Source organism: Oncorhynchus gorbuscha, linkage group LG12 (assembly GCF_021184085.1).
Source record: "Oncorhynchus gorbuscha isolate QuinsamMale2020 ecotype Even-year linkage group LG12, OgorEven_v1.0, whole genome shotgun sequence".
NCBI lineage: Eukaryota > Metazoa > Chordata > Actinopteri > Salmoniformes > Salmonidae > Oncorhynchus > Oncorhynchus gorbuscha.
This window is the reverse complement of record NC_060184.1, coordinates 12,075,771-12,098,099: the sequence shown is the minus strand read 5'-3', so window position 1 is coordinate 12,098,099 and position 22,329 is coordinate 12,075,771. Positions and strand designations below refer to the sequence as shown.

The 22,329-nt window shown below is 43.7% G+C and overlaps 2 protein-coding genes across 2 annotated transcripts; both read left to right on the top strand.

Annotated features, from left to right (window-relative positions):
* Nucleotides 1-1,231: 1,231 nt before the first annotated feature.
* LOC123990532 (myosin-6-like) lies at nt 1,232-8,704 on the top strand. Its single transcript, XM_046291113.1, has 2 exons — nt 1,232-7,135; nt 7,386-8,704. Exon 1 carries the CDS (start codon nt 1,310-1,312, stop codon nt 7,106-7,108), a length of 5,799 nt encoding a protein of 1,932 aa, XP_046147069.1. The 5' UTR covers nt 1,232-1,309; the 3' UTR covers nt 7,109-7,135; nt 7,386-8,704.
* Nucleotides 8,705-20,347: 11,643 nt separating this feature from the next.
* On the top strand, nt 20,348-22,329 carry LOC123991555. The gene has a single exon (XM_046293181.1). The coding sequence runs from the start codon at nt 20,752-20,754 to the stop codon at nt 21,718-21,720; it is 969 nt and encodes a 322-aa protein (XP_046149137.1). The 5' UTR covers nt 20,348-20,751; the 3' UTR covers nt 21,721-22,329.

Here is a 22,329-nt window from a genome sequence, read left to right as displayed (position 1 = left end):
AGGTATTAAAAAGACCTCAACATAATTTGTGGCTGTACCAAGTCCTGTGTAATGGTGCTTGTTTTAAAGGTCCAAGGCAGCCATTTTTATCTGAATATCAAATCCTTTCTGTGTAACAATTAAGTACCCGTTTTAAATTAAAATGGTCAAAAAAGAATAAAAATATCTTCTTAGCAAAGAGCAATTTCTTAAGCAAGAGTTTTGCTATGACTGTCTGGGAGTGGTCTGAGTGGGGAGGGGGTTAGGGAACTATTTCATCGCCTGTTGATGACACCAGGCAGGCCAGAACTCCATCCCACCAAAACAGGCTGAAATTTCACGCTGTCTTTTAAAACAGCTCTTACACTAAAAGGGCATTATCATAATTTTCACAATATCACTATTATTCCAACCTCATAGAGTGGAAATATACATAAAACACAGAACAATCAAGTTTTTGACTGCACTGGGCCTTTAATTCATCACAAACAAACAAAATATCAATAATTTGGTTGTTATGATGCAATTACCTTTTACCATGTAATTGTCCAGTAGATCCTAGGTAACTACCAGACAGCCATATACAGTAGAATGTAACTAAATGACCTCTACACATTTTGAGAATCCATATACGACTTATGTGCAGACCTGAATCAGTGAAACACCCCATTAAAAAGGCCAGAGTGCCTTTGTGTGCTGTGCTATTTGAAGGGCATTGTTGAGTGGAGATGAGCCGAGACAGCTTGTTTTGTGAGAGCTGTGAGAGGTGTCTATGTCATCTCTTAGATAGGGACCGTGGCAAGCAGCCGACCGCAGATAAGGAACCAATTCAGCCAAACCACCATGTCACGACTATTCAGCTGAACACAGCAATATCTACTGTCAGTTCTGATCTCTCAAAATTGTCCAATTGTGTGTACTTCTCTTGTATAATACGGTTCATAATAACAAATATGAATGGACACCCAATGCTAAAGAGCTACAGTAAACATTCAGGGTAGGTCTATTAGGCAGAGCTGTGTGGAATGTATTTCAAGGAGGGTGAAAGCAGGAGATAAGCAGAGACATGTCACTTTCCCTAAAATGGATACTAACAGCTAAAGGTCTTGGAAACTGCCCCCAAGGCACTTCTCAGTCTTGGGATAAAATTGGGTTCTTTTTTTTTGTCATGCCACCAGCTACATCCTAATTTGGCCTTCGGTTCCCCTTTATAAAGATCAGACAGCAGAGATGAGCTCACAGTTACCCACAGAGTCAACAGCAACAAGATCTTTGCTCTGTGTTCACCCCAACTGATTATCTCTTTGTCTGTGGACCTCCAACAGCAACAATGGGTGATGCTCTCATGGCTGAGTTTGGGAAGGCTGCTCACTTTCTGAGGAAGTCAGACAAGGAGCGCCTGGAAGCCCAGACCAGGGCTTTTGACATCAAGACTGAGTGCTTTGTGGTTGATGACAAAGTGGAATATGTCAAGGGGCAGATCCAAAGCAAAGAGGGGGGAAAGGTGATCGTAAAGAGGGAGGACCAGACTATCGTGACCGTCAAGGAGGTGGACGTCCATCCCCAGAACCCGCCAAAATACGATAAAATCGAAGACATGGCCATGTTCACCTTCCTCCATGAGCCAGCTGTTCTGTTTAACCTCAAAGAGCGTTACGCAGCCTGGATGATCTACACCTACTCAGGGCTGTTCTGTGTGACAGTGAACCCATACAAGTGGCTTCCTGTCTATGACTCTGAGGTGGTGTCTGCCTACAGGGGGAAGAAGAGGACTGAAGCCCCCCCTCACATCTTCTCCATCTCAGATAACGCCTACCAGTATATGCTTACTGATCGGGAGAACCAGTCTGTTCTTATCACCGGAGAATCCGGTGCGGGAAAGACTGTCAACACCAAGAGAGTCATCCAGTACTTTGCCAGCATTGCAGCAGTTAGTGGCGTTAAGAGGGATCCAAGCAAGGGCACCCTGGAAGATCAAATCATCCAGGCTAACCCTGCACTGGAGGCTTTCGGTAATGCCAAAACACTGAGAAATGACAACTCATCACGTTTCGGCAAATTCATCCGTATTCACTTTGGGACCAGTGGGAAACTGTCCTCTGCCGACATAGAGACTTACCTTCTTGAGAAGTCCCGTATCACCTTTCAGCTCAAAGCTGAGAGGAACTACCATATTTTCTTCCAGATATTGTCCAATCAAAAGCCAGAGCTCTTGGACTTGCTGTTAATCACCAACAATCCATATGACTACTCCTACATCTCCCAAGGAGAAGTAACAGTAGCATCCATCAATGATTCTGAGGAACTGATGGCCACTGATAGTGCCTTCGATGTGCTTGGCTTTACTGCAGAGGAAAAACAGGGGGTCTACAAGTTGACAGGTGCCATAATGCACTACGGCAACATGAGGTTCAAACAGAAGCAACGGGAGGAGCAGGCAGAGCCTGACGGTACAGAGGCTGCTGACAAGTCAGCTTACCTAATGGGGATCAACTCTGCAGATCTGATTAAAGGACTTTGCCATCCCAGAGTCAAGGTTGGCAATGAGTATGTCACCAAAGGTCAAGGTGTAGATCAGGTCTACTATTCCCTCGGTGCATTGGCTAAGTCAGTGTATGAAAAGATGTTCAACTGGATGGTGGTGAGAATCAACCACTCCCTTGACACAAAACAGGCACGCCAGCATTTCATAGGCGTACTGGACATTGCTGGATTTGAGATCTTTGATTTCAACACCTTTGAACAGCTCTGCATCAACTTCACAAATGAGAGACTGCAACAGTTTTTCAATCATCACATGTTTGTGCTCGAGCAAGAGGAGTACAAAAAGGAGGGCATTGACTGGGAGTTCATCGACTTTGGGATGGACTTGCAAGCTTGCATTGACCTCATTGAAAAGCCACTTGGGATCATGTCAATTCTAGAGGAAGAGTGCATGTTCCCCAAGGCCAGTGACCAGACCTTTAAGGCAAAGCTATATGACAACCATTTGGGCAAGAATAGAATGTTTCAGAAGCCAATTCCAGGTAAGGGCAAGGCAGAGGCACACTTTGCCCTGCTCCACTATGCTGGCACTGTTGATTACAATATTTCTGGCTGGCTGGTGAAGAACAAAGATCCATTGAATGAAACAGTGTGTGGTCTTTATGCAAAATCCTCCCTCAAGCTGTTGAGTCATCTTTTTGTCATCATAGCAACGGAGGGAGGTGACAAAGCTGGTGGAAAAGGAGGCAAAAAGAAAGGGTCTGCTTTCCAGACTGTATCTGCACTTCACAGGGAAAACCTAAACAAGCTGATGAGCACCCTGAAAACCACCCATCCCCACTTTGTCCGCTGCTTGATCCCAAATGAGAGCAAAACGCCAGGGATCATGGACAACTGCCTTGTGATGCACCAGCTTCGCTGTAACGGTGTGCTGGAGGGCATTCGAATCTGCAGAAAGGGCTTCCCAAACAGAGTCCTCTATGGCGACTTCAAACAGAGATATAGAATCCTGAATGCATCCGTCATTCCTGAGGGACAGTTTATTGACTCCAAGAAAGCCGCTGAAAAGCTGCTGGGATCATTGGACATTGACCACACTCAGTACCGGTTTGGCAACACCAAGGTCTTCTTCAAAGCAGGCTTGCTGGGTACGTTGGAGGAGATGCGAGATGAACAACTCTCCCGCATCATTACAATGATCCAGGCCAACGCAAGAGCCATACTCATGAGGGCAGAGTACCAGAAGCTTGTGGAACGCAGGGATGCTCTAATGGTCATCCAGTGGAACCTTCGTGCCTTTTTAGGGGTTAAGAACTGGCCCTGGATGAAGATGTTCTTCAAAATCAAGCCACTGCTGAAGAGTGCTGAGTCTGACAAGGAGATGGCAAACATAAAGGACGAGTTCACTAAGCTCAAAGAGGCCTTTGAGAAATCAGAAGCAAGACGGAAGGAGCTTGAGGAGAAAGTGGTTAGTATTCTCCAAGAGAAGAACGACCTGCTCCTACAATGCCAGTCTGAGCAGGACACACTAACAGATGCTGAAGAGCGCTGTGAGCAGCTCATAAAAAGTAAGATCCAAATGGAAGCAAAAGTGAAAGAACTGACAGAACGTATGGAGGATGAAGAGGAGATGAATGCAGATCTCACAGCAAAGAAACGCAAGCTGGAGGATGAATGCTCTGAGTTGAAGAAAGATATAGATGACCTTGAGCTGACATTAGCCAAGGTTGAGAAAGAGAAACATGCCACAGAGAACAAGGTGAAGAACCTCACAGAGGAGATGGCTTCCCAGGATGAAAACATTATGAAGCTGACCAAAGAGAAGAAGGCACTGCAGGAGGCTCATCAGCAGACACTCGATGACCTACAGAGTGAGGAGGACAAAGCCAACACCTTGACCAAAGCTAAAGCTAAGCTGGAGCAACAGGTGGATGACCTTGAGGGCTCCCTGGAACACGAAAAGAAAGTCAGAATGGAGCTTGAGCGCTCCAAGAGAAAGCTTGAAGGAGACCTAAAACTGAACCAAGAGAATTTGATGGATTTGGAGAATGACAAACAACAGCTAGATGACAAACTCAAGAAGAAAGACTTTGAGATGAGCAGCCTGACTGTAAAGATTGAGGATGAGCAGGTGGCTGGAGTTCAGCTCCAGAAGAAACTGAAGGAAAGCCAGGCACGAATCGAAGAGCTTGAAGAGGAGTTGGACGCTGAGCGAGCAGCCCGAGCCAAAGTGGAGAAGCAGCGATCTGATCTCTCCCGTGAACTAGAGGACATAAGTGAGCGTTTGGAGGAAGCAGGAGGGGCCACATCTGCCCAGGTGGAGCTCAACAAGAAGAGGGAGAACGAATTTCTGAAACTTCGTAGGGACCTGGAGGAATCCACGCTTCAACATGAGGCTACTGCTGCATCCTTGAGGAAGAAGCATGCGGACAGTGTGGCCGAACTGGGTGAGCAAATCGACAACCTCCAGCGTGTCAAGCAGAAGCTAGAGAAAGAGAAGAGTGAGCTGAAGCTGGAGCTAGACGACCTGTCCTCAAATATGGAGAGTGTGGTGAAGGCCAAATCCAACATGGAGAAGATGTGCCGATCAATGGAAGACAATATGAATGAGAACAAGACCAAGTATGAGGAGGCCCAGAGGTCCCTCAATGACTTCTCCTCACAGAGGGCCAGGCTGCTCACTGAAAATGGAGAGTTGGGACGTCAGTTGGAGGAGAAAGAGTGCCTGATTTCACAACTCACCAGGGGCAAGAGCTCCTACACCCAGCAGGTGGAGGATATGCGCAGGCAGCTCGAGGAGGAGGTCAAGGCAAAGAATTCACTGGCCCATGCCGTGCAGTCTTCCCGTCATGACTGTGACCTGCTCAGAGAACAGTTTGAGGAGGAGCAGGAGGCCAAGGCAGAGCTGCAGAGGGCACTATCCAAGGCCAACACTGAAGTGTCCACATGGAGGGCAAGGTATGAGACTGATGGAATCCAGAAAACTGAGGAGCTGGAGGAAGCTAAAAAGAAGTTAGTCCAAAGACTGCAAGAAGCAGAGGAGGCTGTGGAGGCTGTGAACGCAAAGTGTTCCTCTCTCGAAAAGACCAAGAGTCGCCTACAAAATGAAATTGAGGACCTGATGTTGGATCTTGAAAGATCTAATGCAGCATCTGCAGCTCTGGACAAGAAGCAGAGAACCTTTGACAAAGTCATGGCTGAGTGGAAGCAGAAGTATGAGGAGTCACAGTGTGAGCTCGAGGGTTCCCAGAAGGAGGCTCGGTCTCTCAGCACTGAGCTCTTCAAATTGAAGAATGCCTATGAGGAGTCCTTGGATCACCTGGAGACCATTCAAAGGGAGAACAAGAACCTGCAGGAGGAGATCTCTGACCTTACTGATCAACTTGGTGAGGGAGGGAAAAGCGCCCATGAATTGGAGAAACTTCGGAAGCAGCTGGAGCAAGAGAAAGCAGAGCTCCAGTCAGCACTCGAGGAGGCAGAAGGTTCCCTGGAGCACGAAGAGGGCAAAATCCTTCGGGCACAGCTGGAGTTCAACCAGGTGAAGGCGGATATTGAGCGCAAGCTGGCCGAGAAAGATGAGGAAATGGAACAGGTCAAGAGGAATTACCAGCGCATGGTGGAGTCACTGCAGACCTCCCTCGAGTCTGAGACCAGGAGCCGCAACGAAGCCCTGAGAGTCAAGAAGAAGATGGAGGGCGACCTCAACGAGATGGAGATCCAGCTTAGCCAAGCCAACAGACAGGCGGCTGATGCCCAAAAGCAGCTTAAGATTAGCCAGTCATATCTGAAGGATACCCAGCTGCAGCTGGATGACTCTACACACGGGAATGAAGACCTGAAGGAGAACATTGCTCTCTTGGAGCGCAGGAACAATCTGTTCCAAGCAGAGCTGGAGGAACTTCGGGGTGTTCTTGAGCAGACAGAGCGTTGCCGCAAGCTGGCCGAACAGGAGCTCACTGAAGCCACAGAGCGCATGCAGCTCCTGCACTCTCAAAACACAGGCCTTATCAACCAGAAGAAGAAACAAGAGGCTGATCTGCTCCAACTGCAGACCGAGGTGGAGGAAGCTGTACAGGAAAACCGCAATGCTGAAGAGAAGGCCAAGAAGGCCATCACCGATGCAGCCATGATGGCCGAGGAGCTGAAGAAGGAGCAAGACACTAGCGCCCACCTGGAGCGTATGAAGAAGAATATGGAACAGACCATTAAGGACCTGCAGCACCGTTTGGATGAGGCAGAACAAATCGCAATGAAGGGTGGGAAGAAGCAGCTCCAAAAGCTGGAGTTACGCATCAAGGAGTTGGAGAGCGAGCTGGAGGCGGAGCAGAAGAGGGGCACAGAGTCAATCAAGGGGGTGCGCAAGTACGAGCGGCGCATCAAGGAGCTCACCTACCAGACGACGGAGGATCGCAAGAACATGGCTCGCATCCAGGACCTGGTGGACAAGCTGCAGCTGAAGGTGAAGTCCTACAAGCGCGCCTCCGAGGAGGCAGAGGAACAGGCCAATGCCAACCTGGCCAAGTTCCGCAAGCTGCAGCATGAGCTGGAGGAGGCTGAAGAGCGAGCAGACATCGCTGAGTCCCAGGTGAACAAACTCCGGGCCAAGACCCGGGACGGGTCCGGCAAGAAGGGCTTGGATGAGTGAGGAGGTCCCAAAAGAGCAATGTCACAGGTGTGTTGATTAGAACAATTACACCTTTTTCTCACAATTGCATTATAGAACAGAATGTAGGATATGAAGAATATAACCCATATTCTAGACAATGAGTATGTTTTACATGCATACTTATAATTCAATAATTACTTTCTTACTTTCTTACTTACTTACTGATTATCTTAATCGCTGTACGGTCATAAGCGACGTAAGCATAAACCGATTAAAACACTGAGATTTTTTTTGTTGCAATCTTTTGAATAATTAGGACACCTTCATCGGAGTTCCTGCTGTGTATTTGATCTGCTCTCAACAGCAGTGCGATCCTCCCTCTTCGGCACGAGTGAAGTGAGTTTGGAAAGTATGCATTATAGAAATTATTTTCAGATGCAAACCTTATATGTCTAAACTCAGAATCAAATAGGCTTCCCAAAAAGTATATGATCACTGTGATAAAACGTTTAAATTGATAGGGTATTTTCTGCATTTTTCAAAGCCTCATCAGGTAGCCTGATTAACAGCTGTCCATGTTAACCGGATTATAAGGGAAATCGATCTTCTTGCAAAGCATGTAAATGTTTTAATCAAGCTATTATAGTAATGAGAGTAATCACAATAATCATATTATTGAATGCATGTACCTAATTACTTAAGAGGAATAGGCTTCATTGGTTTAAGAATACACACCTAATTATTTAAGAGGAATATGGCTTCATTGGTTTAAGAATACACACCTAATTACTTAAGAGGAATAGGCTTCATTGGTTTAAGAATACACACCTAATTACTTAAGAGGAATAGGCTTCATTGGTTTAAGAATACACACCTAATTATTTAAGAGGAATAGGCTTCATTGGTTTAAGAATACACACCTAATTATTTAAGAGGAATAGGCTTCATTGGTTTAAGAATACACACCTAATTATTTAAGAGGAATATGGCTTCATTGGTTTAAGAATACACACCTAATTATTTAAGAGGAATAGGCTTCATTGGTTTAAGAATACACACCTAATTCTAATGTCCTAAATAATTTCCCTATGCAACATAAATCACATTGTATTGTAATTCCACAGTTAAAGTGAAATGTGAATACCGTGGTTGGTTATGATGATTACATAAATGTCTTGCTTAGGGCCTGTGCATGTCTTCCCCGCATCGTACACACATGTTTAAACTATACAGCAGAAAGATGCATTGGTGGATGTGTAAGCGTGGCTTCATGTCTAGTAAGTGGTCATGTTGTTTTTGAGGACAGTCTGTAAACCGTAGCGGGGACATGCTGTGTAATATTGTTGATCTAAAGCAGAGAAAAAAGGATGGGACATGTTTTGATGTCAACAAAGATGTTTCCTTAAATGATATATAACTCCCAAAACATGAGTTAATGTAATCCTTTCATTTGAATCTGTTCCAACAGTGTGTCCATTGTCAATGTAACAATACCAAATTGTCTCTACCTTTGTAAAGTACATTGGAAATGAATGCTGCCAACTGTGCACCATAACATCTCAAATCCTTAAAACATCTTAAACTAACAACATTGTATTACAACTAGGAAAATAAAGCACTGCTCTGCACTAAAAACTGCCTCCAAGACATTGCTTAATGTATACATACTCTGGTTTTTCTAAGGATGATGTCATTTGATGAATAAAGTTTGAGGAATGTAAAATACTTGGCAGGTGTATCATACATCAGAATACAGGGAAAACAGGGTAACAGGCCTGTACTCGATCCCAACCCCGCAGCTTCTCATCAAACAAGGGGGAGAGGATCTTCCCCCGACCAGACTGAAACTGTCACTGCAACTGTGCTGGGTTTGGTTTAAAAGCATTCATTTTTGTTAAGTAAAATCATACACTAGTTCTACTAAGCTCCCATTTTTAGAAAATGGATTACTTCGATCTTGTAGTGTCAAAACAAAAGGGTTCAAATGAACCATAAGCATGATCGCTGAGGCCTGCTTATCTACATAACCAAAGGCTACACATGCCAAATACAGGTACACTCAGTCACACACCGATCCGATCAGAGGAACAAATGTATTCCTCTTGTTTTGGCAGTGTCAGAGGGGGAAGTGCATTATATCCCGCCCTTTTCCTATTAGAGTCATATATCTGTCTCTTTAAAATGAGCTAGTTCATTCCCTACATGTAAATAGATCTATCGTTTTACTGAAACAACCATGAATCAGGGATTGCACAGTATTTGAAATTGTGTAAATTGTATTCTCGCTGATCAATGACAGCATATCTTGACCAATACTGACCTCTAGAGGTGTTTACGGGGAATGTTTGTGATTCGTTAAAATTACTTTACAAATCAAATGAATAACATTAACAACAGAATGTGAAACACATTCGTAGTACTCACAGTAAAGACAAACTAACAAAAATATTTAATATAAATATAATTCTCCTTTCATTCTGACTCGGACTCTAACCGGTGTCTGTATATAGCCTTGCTACTCTTATTTTCAAATATTTTTTTACTGTTTCATTTCTTTACACACACACACACACACACACACACACACACACACACACACACACACACACACACACACACACACACACACACACACACACACACACACACACACACACACACACACACACACCTTTTTTTGCACTATTGGTTAGAGCCTGTAAGTAAGCATTTCACTGTATTCAGCGTACGTGACCAACTTTGGTTTGATTCGATTTGTGTCATACAACCTACACACACAGCCTCTTTCTTCTTCTTTTTGAAACTATTTTCTACATTGCACAATAATAGTGAAAACTATGAAATTAGTAACCACAAAAAAGTATCCACTGTTTGCCTTGATGACAGCTTTGCATACTCTTGAACATTCTCTCAACCAGCTTCATGAGGTAGTCACCTGGAATGCATTGATTAATTAAAAGTTCATTTGTGGAATTTCTTTCCTTCTTAATGCGTTTGAGTCAATCAGTTGTGTTGTGTTGTTACAAGTCCATATTATGGCAAGAAAAGCTTAAATAAGCAAAGAGAAACAACAGTCCATCATTACTTTAAGACTTGAAGGTCAGGCAATCCGGAAAAGTCAAGAACTTTGAAAGTTTCTTCAAATGCAGTCGCAAAAACCATCAAGCGCTATGATGAAACTGACTCTCATGAGGACCGCCACAGGAAAGGAAGAGTCAGAGTTACCTCTGCTGCAAAGGATAAGTTCATTACAGTTACCAGCCTCAGAAATTGCAGCCCAAATGCTTCACAGAATTCAAGTTTCAGACACATCTTAACATCAACTGTTCAGAGGTTACTGCATGAATCAGGCCTTTATGATCAAATTGCTGCAAAGAAATCACTACTAAAGGACACCAGTAAGAAGAAGAGACTTACTTGGGCCAAGAAACACGATGGACATTAGACTGGTGGAAATTTGTCCTTTGGTCTGATGAGTTCAAATTTGAGATTTTCGGTTCCAGCTGATGTGTCTTTGTGACGCAGAGTAGGTGCTCTGTAAGGGCTATTTGACCTGGCCTCCACAATCACCCGACCTCAACCTGATTGAGAATGTTTGGGATGAGTTGGACCGCAGAGGGAAGGAAAAGCAGCTTACAAGTACTCAGTACGTGTGTGATATATCCTTCAAGACCGTTGGAAAAACATTCCAGATGAAGCTGGTTGAGAGAATGACAGAATGCCAGAGTGTGTAAAGTTATCATCAAGGCAAAGGGTGGCTACTTTGAAGAAAAAACTATATATTTTGATTTGTTGAACACTTTTTTGTTAACTACATGATCCGTATGTGTTATTTCATAGATGATGTATTCACTATTATTCTACAATGTAGAAATTTGTAAAAATTAAGAATAACACTTGAATGAATATGTGTCCAAGCTTTTTACTGGTACTGTATATACTCAGTACCTTCAGAAAGTATTCAGACTCCTTTTTCCACATTGTTACGTTACAGCCTTATTCTAAAATGGATTAAAATAAATAAAAATCCTCAGCAATCTACACACAATACCCCATAATTATTTTAGCAAATGTATTAAAAAAATATAAAAAACAGACATACCTTATTTACATAAGTATTCAGACCCTTTCCTATGAGACTCGAAACTGAGCTCAGGTGCATCCTGTTTCCATTGATCATCCTTGAGATTGATCATCCAGGAGTGCACCTGTGGTAAATTCAATTGACTGGACATGATTTGGAGAGGCAAACATTAGTCTATATAAGGTCCCAATGTTGACAGTGCATGTCAGAGCAAAAAACAAGCCATGAGGTCGAAAACATTTTCCATAGAGCTCCGAGACAGGATGTGTCGAGGCACAGATCTTGGGAAGGGTACAAAAACATTTCTGCAACATTGAAGGAAGTCCCCAACAACACAGTGGCCTCCATCAAATTTGGAACCACCAAGACTCTTCCTAGAGCTGGCTGCCTGGCCAAACTGAGCAATCGGGGGAGAATGGCCTTTGTCAGGGAATTGACCAAGAACCCAATGGTCATTCTGACAGAGTTCTAGCGTTCCTCTGTGGAGATGGGAGAAACTTCCAGAAGGACAACCATCTTTGCTGCACTCCACCAATCAGGCCTTTATGGTAGAGTGGCCAGACGGAAGCCACTCGTCAGTAAAATTGACATGACAGCCCGCTTGGACTTTGCCAAAGACACCTTAAGATTCTCTGGTCTGATGAAACCAAGATTGAACTATTTGGCCTGAATGCCAAGCATTACATCTGGAGGAAACCTGGCATCATCCCTAGGGTGAAGAATGGTGGTGGCAGCATCATGCTGTGGGGATGTTTTTTAGTGGCAGGGACTGGGAGACTAGTCACGATCGAGGCAAAGAAGAACAGAGCAAAGTACAGAGAGATATTTGATAAAAACCTGCTTCAGAGAGCTCAGGACCTCAGACTGAGGCGAAGGTTCACCTTCCAACAGGAAAACAACCTTAAGCATACAGCCAAGACAATGCAGGAGTGGCTTCGGGAAAAGTCTCTGAATGTCCTGGAGTGGCCCAGCAAGAACCCAGACTTGAACCCAATCGATCTCTGGAAAGACCTGACAATAGCTGTGCAGCAATGCTCCACATCCTACCTGATAGAGCATGTGAGGTTCTGCAGAGAAGAATGGGAGTAACTCCCCAAATACAGGTGTGCCAAGCTTGTAGCGTCATACCCAAAGTACTAAGTGAAGGGTCAGAAAACTTATGTAAATGTGATATTTCCGTTTTTATTTTGTAATTTAAAAAAAGTTTTTGCTTTGTCATTATGTGGTATTGTGTATAGATTGATGAGGGACAAAAACAATTTAATACATTTTAGAATAAGGCTGTAACGTAACAAAATGTGTAAAAGGCCAAGGGATCTGAATACTTTCTGAAGGCCCTGTACATACAGTGTATATACAGTATGTATGTGTGTGCGTGCGTGCGTGCGTGCGTGCATGCGTGCGTACAGTGTACAGTTCAGTAAATGTACAGTGTATCATCCAAATAGGATTAATATTTTTATGATTCGTATGAGATATACTTCTATTTGTGCTCTTGTGTAGGACAAAAACAGGGCAGTGTTAAGAAGCAGGGCAGTGTCATTTCGTACATAATAAATAACAAGATGTATACACGGGATGAGGAAACCACGTTTATATGAATAAGGCATTTAATTGAAAACTACTAGATATATCAGGGGGGGTTACCAGGGCACGTGCTAAACCTGACAGTGACCACGGTGTGTCACATTTTACGTGGAGCAGTACCTGCCCCCTTTCAGGGCTGTGTTGGTGTCTGTCTCATGTCCCACTCTCCCCCAGATACAGGTATACACACACATTTGTGCACGCACACGCATTGACAGATAAAGGTGCATGCACACTCATTGACAGATAAAGGTGCATGCACACGCATTGACAGATAAAGGTGCATGCACACTCACTCATTGACAGATAAAGGTGCATGCACACTCACTCATTGACAGATAAAGGTGCATGCACACTCACTCATTGACAGATAAAGGTGCATGCACACGCATTGACAGATAAAGGTGCATGCACACGCATTGACAGATAAAGGTGCATGCACACGCATTGACAGATAAAGGTGCATGCACACTCACTCATTGACAGATAAAGGTGCATGCACACGCATTGACAGATAAAGGTGCATGCACACTCACTCATTGACAGATAAAGGTGCACGCGCATGCATTGACAGATAAAGGTGCATGCACACTCATTGACAGATAAAGGTGCATGCACACTCACTCATTGACAGATAAAGGTGCACGCGCATGCATTGACAGATAAAGGTGCATGCACACGCATTGACAGATAAACGTGCATGCACACGCATTGACAGATAAAGGTGCACGCGCATGCATTGACAGATAAAGGTGCATGCACACTCACTCATTGACAGATAAAGGTGCATGCACACGCATTGACAGATAAAGGTGCATGCACACGCATTGACAGATAAAGGTGCATGCACACGCATTGACAGATAAAGGTGCACGCACACGCATTGACAGATAAAGGTGCACACACACGCATTGACAGATAAAGGTGCATGCACACGCATTGACAGATAAAGGTGCATGCACACGCATTGACTGATAAAGGTGCATGCACACTCACTCATTGACAGATAAAGGTGCATGCACACGCATTGACAGATAAAGGTGCATGCACACGCATTGACAGATAAAGGTGCATGCACACGCATTGTCAGATAAAGGTGCATGCACACGCATTGACAGATAAAGGTGCACGCACACGCATTGACAGATAAAGGTGCACGCACACGCATTGACAGATAAAGGTGCACGCACACGCATTGACAGATAAAGGTGCATGCACACGCATTGACAGATAAAGGTGCATGCACACGCATTGACAGATAAAGGTGCATGCACACGCATTGACTGATAAAGGTGCATGCACACTCACTCATTGACAGATAAAGGTGCATGCACACTCACTCATTGACAGATAAAGGTGCATGCACACTCACTCATTGACAGATAAAGGTACATGCACACTCACTCATTGACAGATAAAGGTGCATGCACACGCATTGACAGATAAAGGTGCATGCACACGCATTGACAGATAAAGGTGCACATTCACTCATTGACAGATAAAGGTGCATGCACACGCATTGACAGATAAAGGTGCATGCACACGCATTGACAGATAAAGGTGCATGCACACGCATTGACAGATAAAGGTGCATGCACATGCATTGACAGATAAAGGTGCATGCACACTCACTCATTGCGTTTCAAAACTATTATGCCTCTCTTTCTCTCTCTCTGATCTCCTCTAGTTGAGGTGGCTGGGGGTGAAAAGAGAGAGAGAGGCCTGTTTGATGTGCAGACGGTGGCCAATTAGAACCAGGCACCAAGACCCTTTATCTCAGGCTGTACCTCATTCTGTTTGGTTGTGGGCAAATCAGAAGGGATGAATCACAGCACAGCTTGCAGACCCATAATGTGAAGATAGTTTGGGTATTGGTTTGTATGACAAAGATATTCTAAGGCATCTTTGGAGGTGTTGTGAATATCAAGACTCATTTTTCAGAGCATTCACCTATGTTATTATAATAAACTAAAACTGAAATTAAAATTAAAACAAATAATGAAAAAATGATTTAGTAAACTGAAGTAAAAGTAATTAACAAACCTATAACTTAAACAACAATGAAACTATTATCTTCGACTCCAAAATTAACTAACTCAAATATATATAAAAAAAACTATCATGAATTATGTTGTTTTAATCTACATTTTGGGCAAAAATCCAATTGGGTTTCCAATGCGTTATTCAATATTTTCAGGACGTTTTCAAGCTACTGAATCTGGAAGGTAAATGCTGGCAGGAGATGGCGATGTCACTATTAGCCTCTAGACAGATGAGTTGCTTGCCTAGCTTACAATGCTCCAAGGTCTGGGATATCTGAGACGACATCACTATCACAAGCTAACAGGGAAAAAACAGGCTATGTAGCTAACTTGTCCTACTAAGGTGAAAAGCATTGGATTGGTTTGAACATGGGTGAGAAAGAGTTGCCTTCCGCCATATATTTTTACACCAGTGTTAGCGCTATTCCTTTTAAATCCAAGTCACATTGCACTTGACCTCATCATTTAAAGGACCAATCAGCAGGTTAAACAATAACAAAGCCACTCTGCGACTGTTTTGGTAAAAAGCTGAAGGATGGGGATGGAGAATTGCAACTACTCTAACATTAACAGACAGACCTGCAAGGATTATAGTTTTAACCATGTTTTGAGGCTGCAGTGTTTGTTCACATTTACAAACATTGGAGTAAAATAAGCTTATATTTTGGATTCTGATGGGGACCGACAATCAAACTAAGCTAATGAGGCATTTATAAGTTATATTGTTCAAGAATCAATGTGTACACATAATTTATAAGTAAAACAATGGATGCAGCAACTGCTGATTGCCCTATTAAACCTGACCTATGACCTGACCCATCCCATTATGCACTGCTGTCCCCCAGACATAGACAACATAATGTCTCCAAGCCACACACGTTTTCTCTCCCTAACACTAAAACTAAAACTGAAACTTAATAATATAAAAACAAAATAGAAATATTTCTACACATTTGAAATGAAGTAAATACTAGCCAATCAGGTCTGACAACTGAAACTAATCTGAATTCCAAATAAACAACTAATAGAAATAAAAGAGTAAAACTAACAAAACGATAATAACTTTGGGACACACGCACACTCGTGCGCACACGCTCACGCACACGCAGAGAGACACAAACAGACAGACACACACACCCATCCTTGCTAAAATCGGACATTCTTGTCAAACAGCTCAAACCTGTCAAACACGACACTTCTTTATGTAAGATATGAAACATAGATTGTGTAGCCATACAAAAGTGCTGAAATAATATGAATGAAAAACAAATGTAAAACATACTGAACAAAAATATAAATGTCAATTAAAATAAATGAATTAGGCCTTAATCTCTGGATTTCACATAACTGGGAATACTGTTGATAACAGAACCCTTAAAAAAATAGTTCAGGGCTTGGATCAGAAAAGCAGTCAGTATCTGGTGTGACCATTTACTCCAAGCAGCGCGACACATCTCCTTCACATAGCGTTGATCAAGCTGTTGATTGTGGCCTGTGGAATGTTGTCCCACTCCTCTTCAATGGCTGTGCGAAGTTGCTGGATATTGGCGGGAACTGGAACACTCTGTAGTACACGTCGATCCAGGAACTGGGACATTTTCAGCTTCAAGGAATTGTGTACAGATCCTTGCGACATGAGGCTGTGCAATATCATGCTGAAACATGAGGTGATGGCGGCAGATGAATGGCACAACAATGGGCCTCAGGATCTCGTCAAGGTATTTCTGTGCATTGAAATTGACATCGATAAAATGCAATTAAGTTTGTTGTCCGTAGCTTACGCGTGCCCATACCATAACCCCACCGTCACCGTAGGGCAACAACGTTGACATCAGCAAACCCCTTGCCCACACAACGCCATACACGTGGTCTGCTGTTGTGAAGCCGGTTGGACCTACTGCCAAATTCTCTAAAACGAAGTTGGAGGTGGCTTATGGTAGAGAAATTAACATTACATTTTCTGACAACAACTCTGGAGGACATCCCTGCTGTCAGCATGACAATTGCACGCTCCCTCAAAACTTGAGGCATGTGTGGCATTGTGTTTTGTGACAAAACTGCACATTTTAGAGTGGCCTTTATTGTCCCCAGCAGAAGGTGCACCTGTATAATGATAATACTGTTTAATCAGCTTATTTGATATGCCACACCTGCCAGGTGGATTGATTGTCTTGGCAAAGGACACTAATAGGGATGCAAACAAATGTGTGCACAAAATCTGAGAGGAATAAGCCGTTGGTGCGTATGGAACATTTCTGGGATCTTTTATTTTTAATGCAAAATAACCTTCAGGGTGTCTGGCTTGTGTGCATTGGTTAATTGGCTGTAATTGAGTGCCTGGCAGCGCCGAAGAGTCAGAGCGCCTCCTCCCCTGAGTTTATAGTGCCCAGCTGCTGCTGTTGGCGCCAGACACTTTATTTCCCAACACCGCTGCTCAAAGGCCACCAAGAGATTTTGCCACACACACATACGTACGCACGCACACACACACACACACACACACACTCTTGATACTGTGTCACAAGATCCCAAAAGCATCAAAAACTACGTAAAGACAGGAAATGATGTCACAGGAGTATTGACAGATGGGCTAACTATAGCTCTAAGGAGGAAGTCATGATGTCATGATAGCGGCCATGTTCCAGAACAGATTTTGAGGACACCTGCTGAGCTCCAAAATGGATACAAGTGGATTGCCAATCTGCAGTGACTGGTTACATCTGTCACTCTAACACTAGATCACTAGTTACACATGAATGAGCACACTCACTCACTCACTCACTCACTCACTCACTCACTCACTCACTCACTCACTCACTCACTCACTCACTCACTCACACTCACAAAAAAAAGAGCTAAAACTGCAAAAAGTACACATAGGCCTCTACATTTCACACACTTGCAGGAATAAGCAGGTACATTATGTGCTTATTTTTTCATTAAAATATTACAGATACACTCACTCCCCCCATTTTCTAGAGGATGAAACGCAGAGGAGCACAGATGTGTTCCGGAGGCTGTCGCCATTGGAGACAGTCACCAGGGGAGACTGACTGACGTAGGCCTGCTGTCAGTCAGCAACATTAACCCAGTGGCCCCTGTCTCTGCCTCCCTGGAGACCACCCATCCAAAATTCATAGAGAAATCCCAGAGGGAATATGGAAAAGGTTATGGCGCACAGAATATGTCCCTTTTCACAGATACAGGTACGCTCAGTCGCACACCTAAGCTGTGCAGTGGTTGGCGCGAGCAGTAGTGCAGACATAGGCTACTAATTTATGTACTGCTAATTCACAAAGAGATCTGGTCATATGCACACATGTTTACAACATACACAAGTGGACGGTGTTGGATTTGCATATGGTTGTGTAAAACTAGGGGCTGATGGAACATCTGTTGACAATGTGCTTATTAGGGATAAATGGGCTATAGTTCTCACCACACACACACACACACACACACACACACACACACACACACACACACACACACACACACACACACACACACACACACACACACACACACACACACACACACACACACACACACACACACACACACACACACACACACACACACACCTCATCTGGCAGAAAGTAAGACCCTCATCAGCACAAATCATTGAGTTTTATCCTTGAGCCTCTGCCTAAATGCAAATCAAATTTTATGTAAGATCCAGGAAACCCTTGTTTTTTTCTCTCTCTCAACCAATTACTTTTTTCTCTGCTAGGCAATGAGTGGATGTATCTGTTAATATCTGTTTTTTTAAGAGCACTTTTATTTGGAATGTCCCTTATTCAAGCCTATACCTTGTGCAAAGACAGAAAAGGATACTATGATGCTCCACATTGACCTTGAAAACACTAAAGCATCAATAATTGATCACCAAATCCAATTTAGATCAATGTACCAGGCAGCTATGGGGACCATGATGAACCTTTTCATAGCCTACATTCAGTTATGAGAGAGGTCTGGACCCAACACGGGAAGTCAATATAAATGGTCTATGTAAAGAGAAACAAGTAACGCATTCCTGGCTGTGCTAGTTGGATGGAGTCCCAGAACAACAAGGTCCCCTCCCTTGACAGTCCCTGGTGCGTCACGGAGCTGTGCCTGCTGGCTTTGGAACGTAGCTTGCGTCATGGCGCTGACGTGATTCGCGCAATGCCATCATCGAGACACAGCCGACGCCGGTTTGTGACTAAAGTGTGAAGCGTGAAACCATGGATTGTTGCATGTAAAAAGAAAAAACGGTCTCCTGTGGTCTTTTATTCCGCCGAGACAATGTAGTTTAAATGTATTTGTTATTCTACGAAAAGAGTTACAGAAATGGAATAAATTATCATTTGTGCACAGCCTTCCTTGTCTGGTAATCTGAGCATCTGATCTGAACATTTATTTGGTGAGAAATTGATAGATAGGTCTTATATCAGCGAGGTTAAAAGTGTCACTAACTTCAACCAACCACAATAGAAGGGTAAGAAATAAAAGCCTTTCTCAACTTAAGAGGTAGCTACAACGAATAAGTAGGCTATAGTATAGGCTTAGGCGCAATGGTGCATAATAGCTTCATCAAGCAGTTCCCCCATCCTTCAAATTAAATTAGACTTTGATAGCCAGAGAGACCCTTCTTGGGCTTTTGTAACATTTCAGTAAGATGACAATTCTGTATTCTATCACAATTTCCAATGTAACCGATGTGAAATTGCTAGCTAGTTAGCGGTGGTGCGCGCTATACTGTTACACCAACAGGTGCACCTTAGCTTTGCTCATACCTCTGTTTGTCCCAATGGTTTACTACGCGGAGCTGTCCATGCAATCAATCGCATGTGCTCAATAAGTATAGGCATCACTCATTGTTCATCAAGACTTTATGTAGTTCAAGTATTTGATGATGACTGAACAATGACAACAAAAAAAGTAATCCAAAATAGATCCTGGGGGGATTTATGAATTATGCGTATGGACATTTCAGGGATCTTTTATTTATCATTCAAAATAACCTTCAGTGTGTCTGGTTTGTGGGCATTGGTCAATTGCCTGTAATCGGGTGTTCTGGCAGACAGACAGACAGACAGACAGACAGACAGACAGACAGACAGACAGACAGACAGACAGACAGACAGACAGACAGACAGACAGACAGACAGACAGGCAGCAGGCAGGCAGGCAGGCAGGCAGGCAGGCAGGCAGGCAGGCAGGCTATAGGTCTATAATATAGCCTATAGGCTGATAGGTGACATACTGTGTGTGTTGCATGTGGTCCAGTATGGTTAGTTTTTATCTTTGTGTTTTTACATGGACGTAAAAAAGAAAGATCACCATGTGCACTCATCTATCCTTATGCATATTACAATAAGTATAGGCTAATGCAACGAGAGAGAAACATGTAGCCTATTTTCATTAAGTCTGATGTCTTGAAATCATGGCATTTGAGGACAGTGAAATTGATCAATGCAGGGTAAAAAAAAATATTGAAATTTCCTCGCTTCATCAAAGGCCCGCCTCCCGACCATTTTTTGAGACCAGACTGTCCACTTACTTTGCTGAGGCGCCCTTGTACGTTACCTCATTTAATGAGTTGAATTAATCACATCCTCGCTGCTTGGACGCAAAGCCTCTAAATAATCGCCCACAAGAGCTTTCGTTGGGATAAACAATTGCAGTGAGCGTAGCAGAAAGCGCATGGACCACGGAGACTAGCGCACCGCACCATCTCATTATCTTCCCAGTAAATGCCTAGTAAATAACGGAAGGGTGCCATCGCTTTATAAAGTGAGCCTGTGTTATATCCGAGCCAAGATGAGCGTGATAGTAATCTGTTTGGTTACGAAGTGATACGTCGGTGTGAAAGACACATTTTGTGTGCGTTAATTAAGCGGGTAAGCGTCTTCTCTTGCACCGTGGATACCATCTAATCCTTCAAGACGGAAGGCGCGGCGGAGCGAAGAGGGAGAAGGTCGAAAATGAGGGACAGGGACTTCATGCCCAACATGGAACGGGGGAAACCCGCCACATACACGGGGGACAAAAAGGCGAAAATGGCTGCGAAGACTAACAAAAAGTGGGTGAGACTGGCCACTGTTTTCGCATACGTATTGTCCGTTTCTCTGGCGGCTATAATATTGGCCATATACTACAGCCTAATATGGAAACCGACGTCTGCCGCCTCCTCGTCATTTGCGAGCCCCAATGCTGTGACCGTTGTCGCGGCGAATACTACTACGAACATAACCACCAGTAGTGTGCCAAATAATACAATGCACACAGGTACGCAGACGGACGCTAGTATACGCGACGAAACGAGGTCCAAGGCATCACCAGTTACCATCAAAACAGAGACGTCCGGGACTGAGGCATTTCAGTGGGCGGATCGCAGTAGTAAAAGTCCCACGGTCTCCGCAGACGACAATACGCCCAAAACAGTGAATGTTGGACCAACGAAAATACACTTGGTCTCTGCGCAAAGCTACCCAGCCACAAACAACAAATTGGCAACTCCAACAGAAGTCAGACACAGGTCTCCAAGTGTCACTGGAGAGGACTCGGTGAACTTGCCTACGCACGCAACCATGGACCAAGAGGATAAGTGGTGGACGTTTAGCTTGGTCTCTCCTGCTGTTGGGGTACAACATGAACCTGTGGAAGGATCTGGGTTGGATTATATTCAAGAGAGCCAAACTACGGATTCTTCTCGGATGAACGGAGTGACGCTGGCGGAAGCCGCGGTGGCTCCAAAAGCAGATCATCCGACTTTGCGCACCGACTCTCCCTCTGACCAGGCCCGGGGTACGCGGGGACCGGTTCCCTTTACCGATGCACAACGTGATTCGGATTTAACAACGGATCGGTTTTCTAAAGTACCAGAGCACAGACGGGAGGAGATAGTTACCATGGAAAACGGAGATGCCCCAGCGAGAACTACACAATCCTAAACGCACATGCTTTTTTTGGGCACCATTCAAACTGCTTAATAGGGCCTATTCTTATAATGCATTAACGCTTTTTGAAAATTAGCATTATAGCCTAACATTCCAATATTTAAGTTATGCCTTCATTTGGTACCCTTATTTGGGTTGTTGGCATCACAACATTCCTATCGAAGCATCTTCTATGTTACCCCATAATGTTGAGGAAATGAAGGAAATAATTGAACGCGTCTGGATTGAGCTATAGGCCTATGTTTAAATGTGTTGTTTACATAGGACCTTATTCTCAAGGATAACGGAGCCATGATACACAAACAGCCTACTTAACGGGAAAGGCATTTCTATGCTATATCTTTAAAGGCTCTGTCCCAAGGTAAGATGATATCAGGAATGGATTGGCAGAGAAAAATATGTAGTCCCTCTCAGGTAGCCTATGTCCATAAACTTACACATTTAGCCGCAACATACACTGTGTTTTGGTCTTTTCAGTAGGAGTAACATTGTAACACATTGTAACATCGACCTTTGTTAAAGTTATAGCCAAATGTAGCCTCCTTTTTACAATATCCATGTGCAATACATAGCCTGTATGAACACACAAATAAAGCCTTTTGA

Coding starts and splice junctions, on each gene's coding strand:
- LOC123991555 (XM_046293181.1), top strand. CDS start 20,752: ATGAGGGACAGGGACTTCATGCCCAACATGGAACGGGGGAAACCCGCC.
- LOC123990532 (XM_046291113.1), top strand. CDS start 1,310: ATGGGTGATGCTCTCATGGCTGAGTTTGGGAAGGCTGCTCACTTTCTG.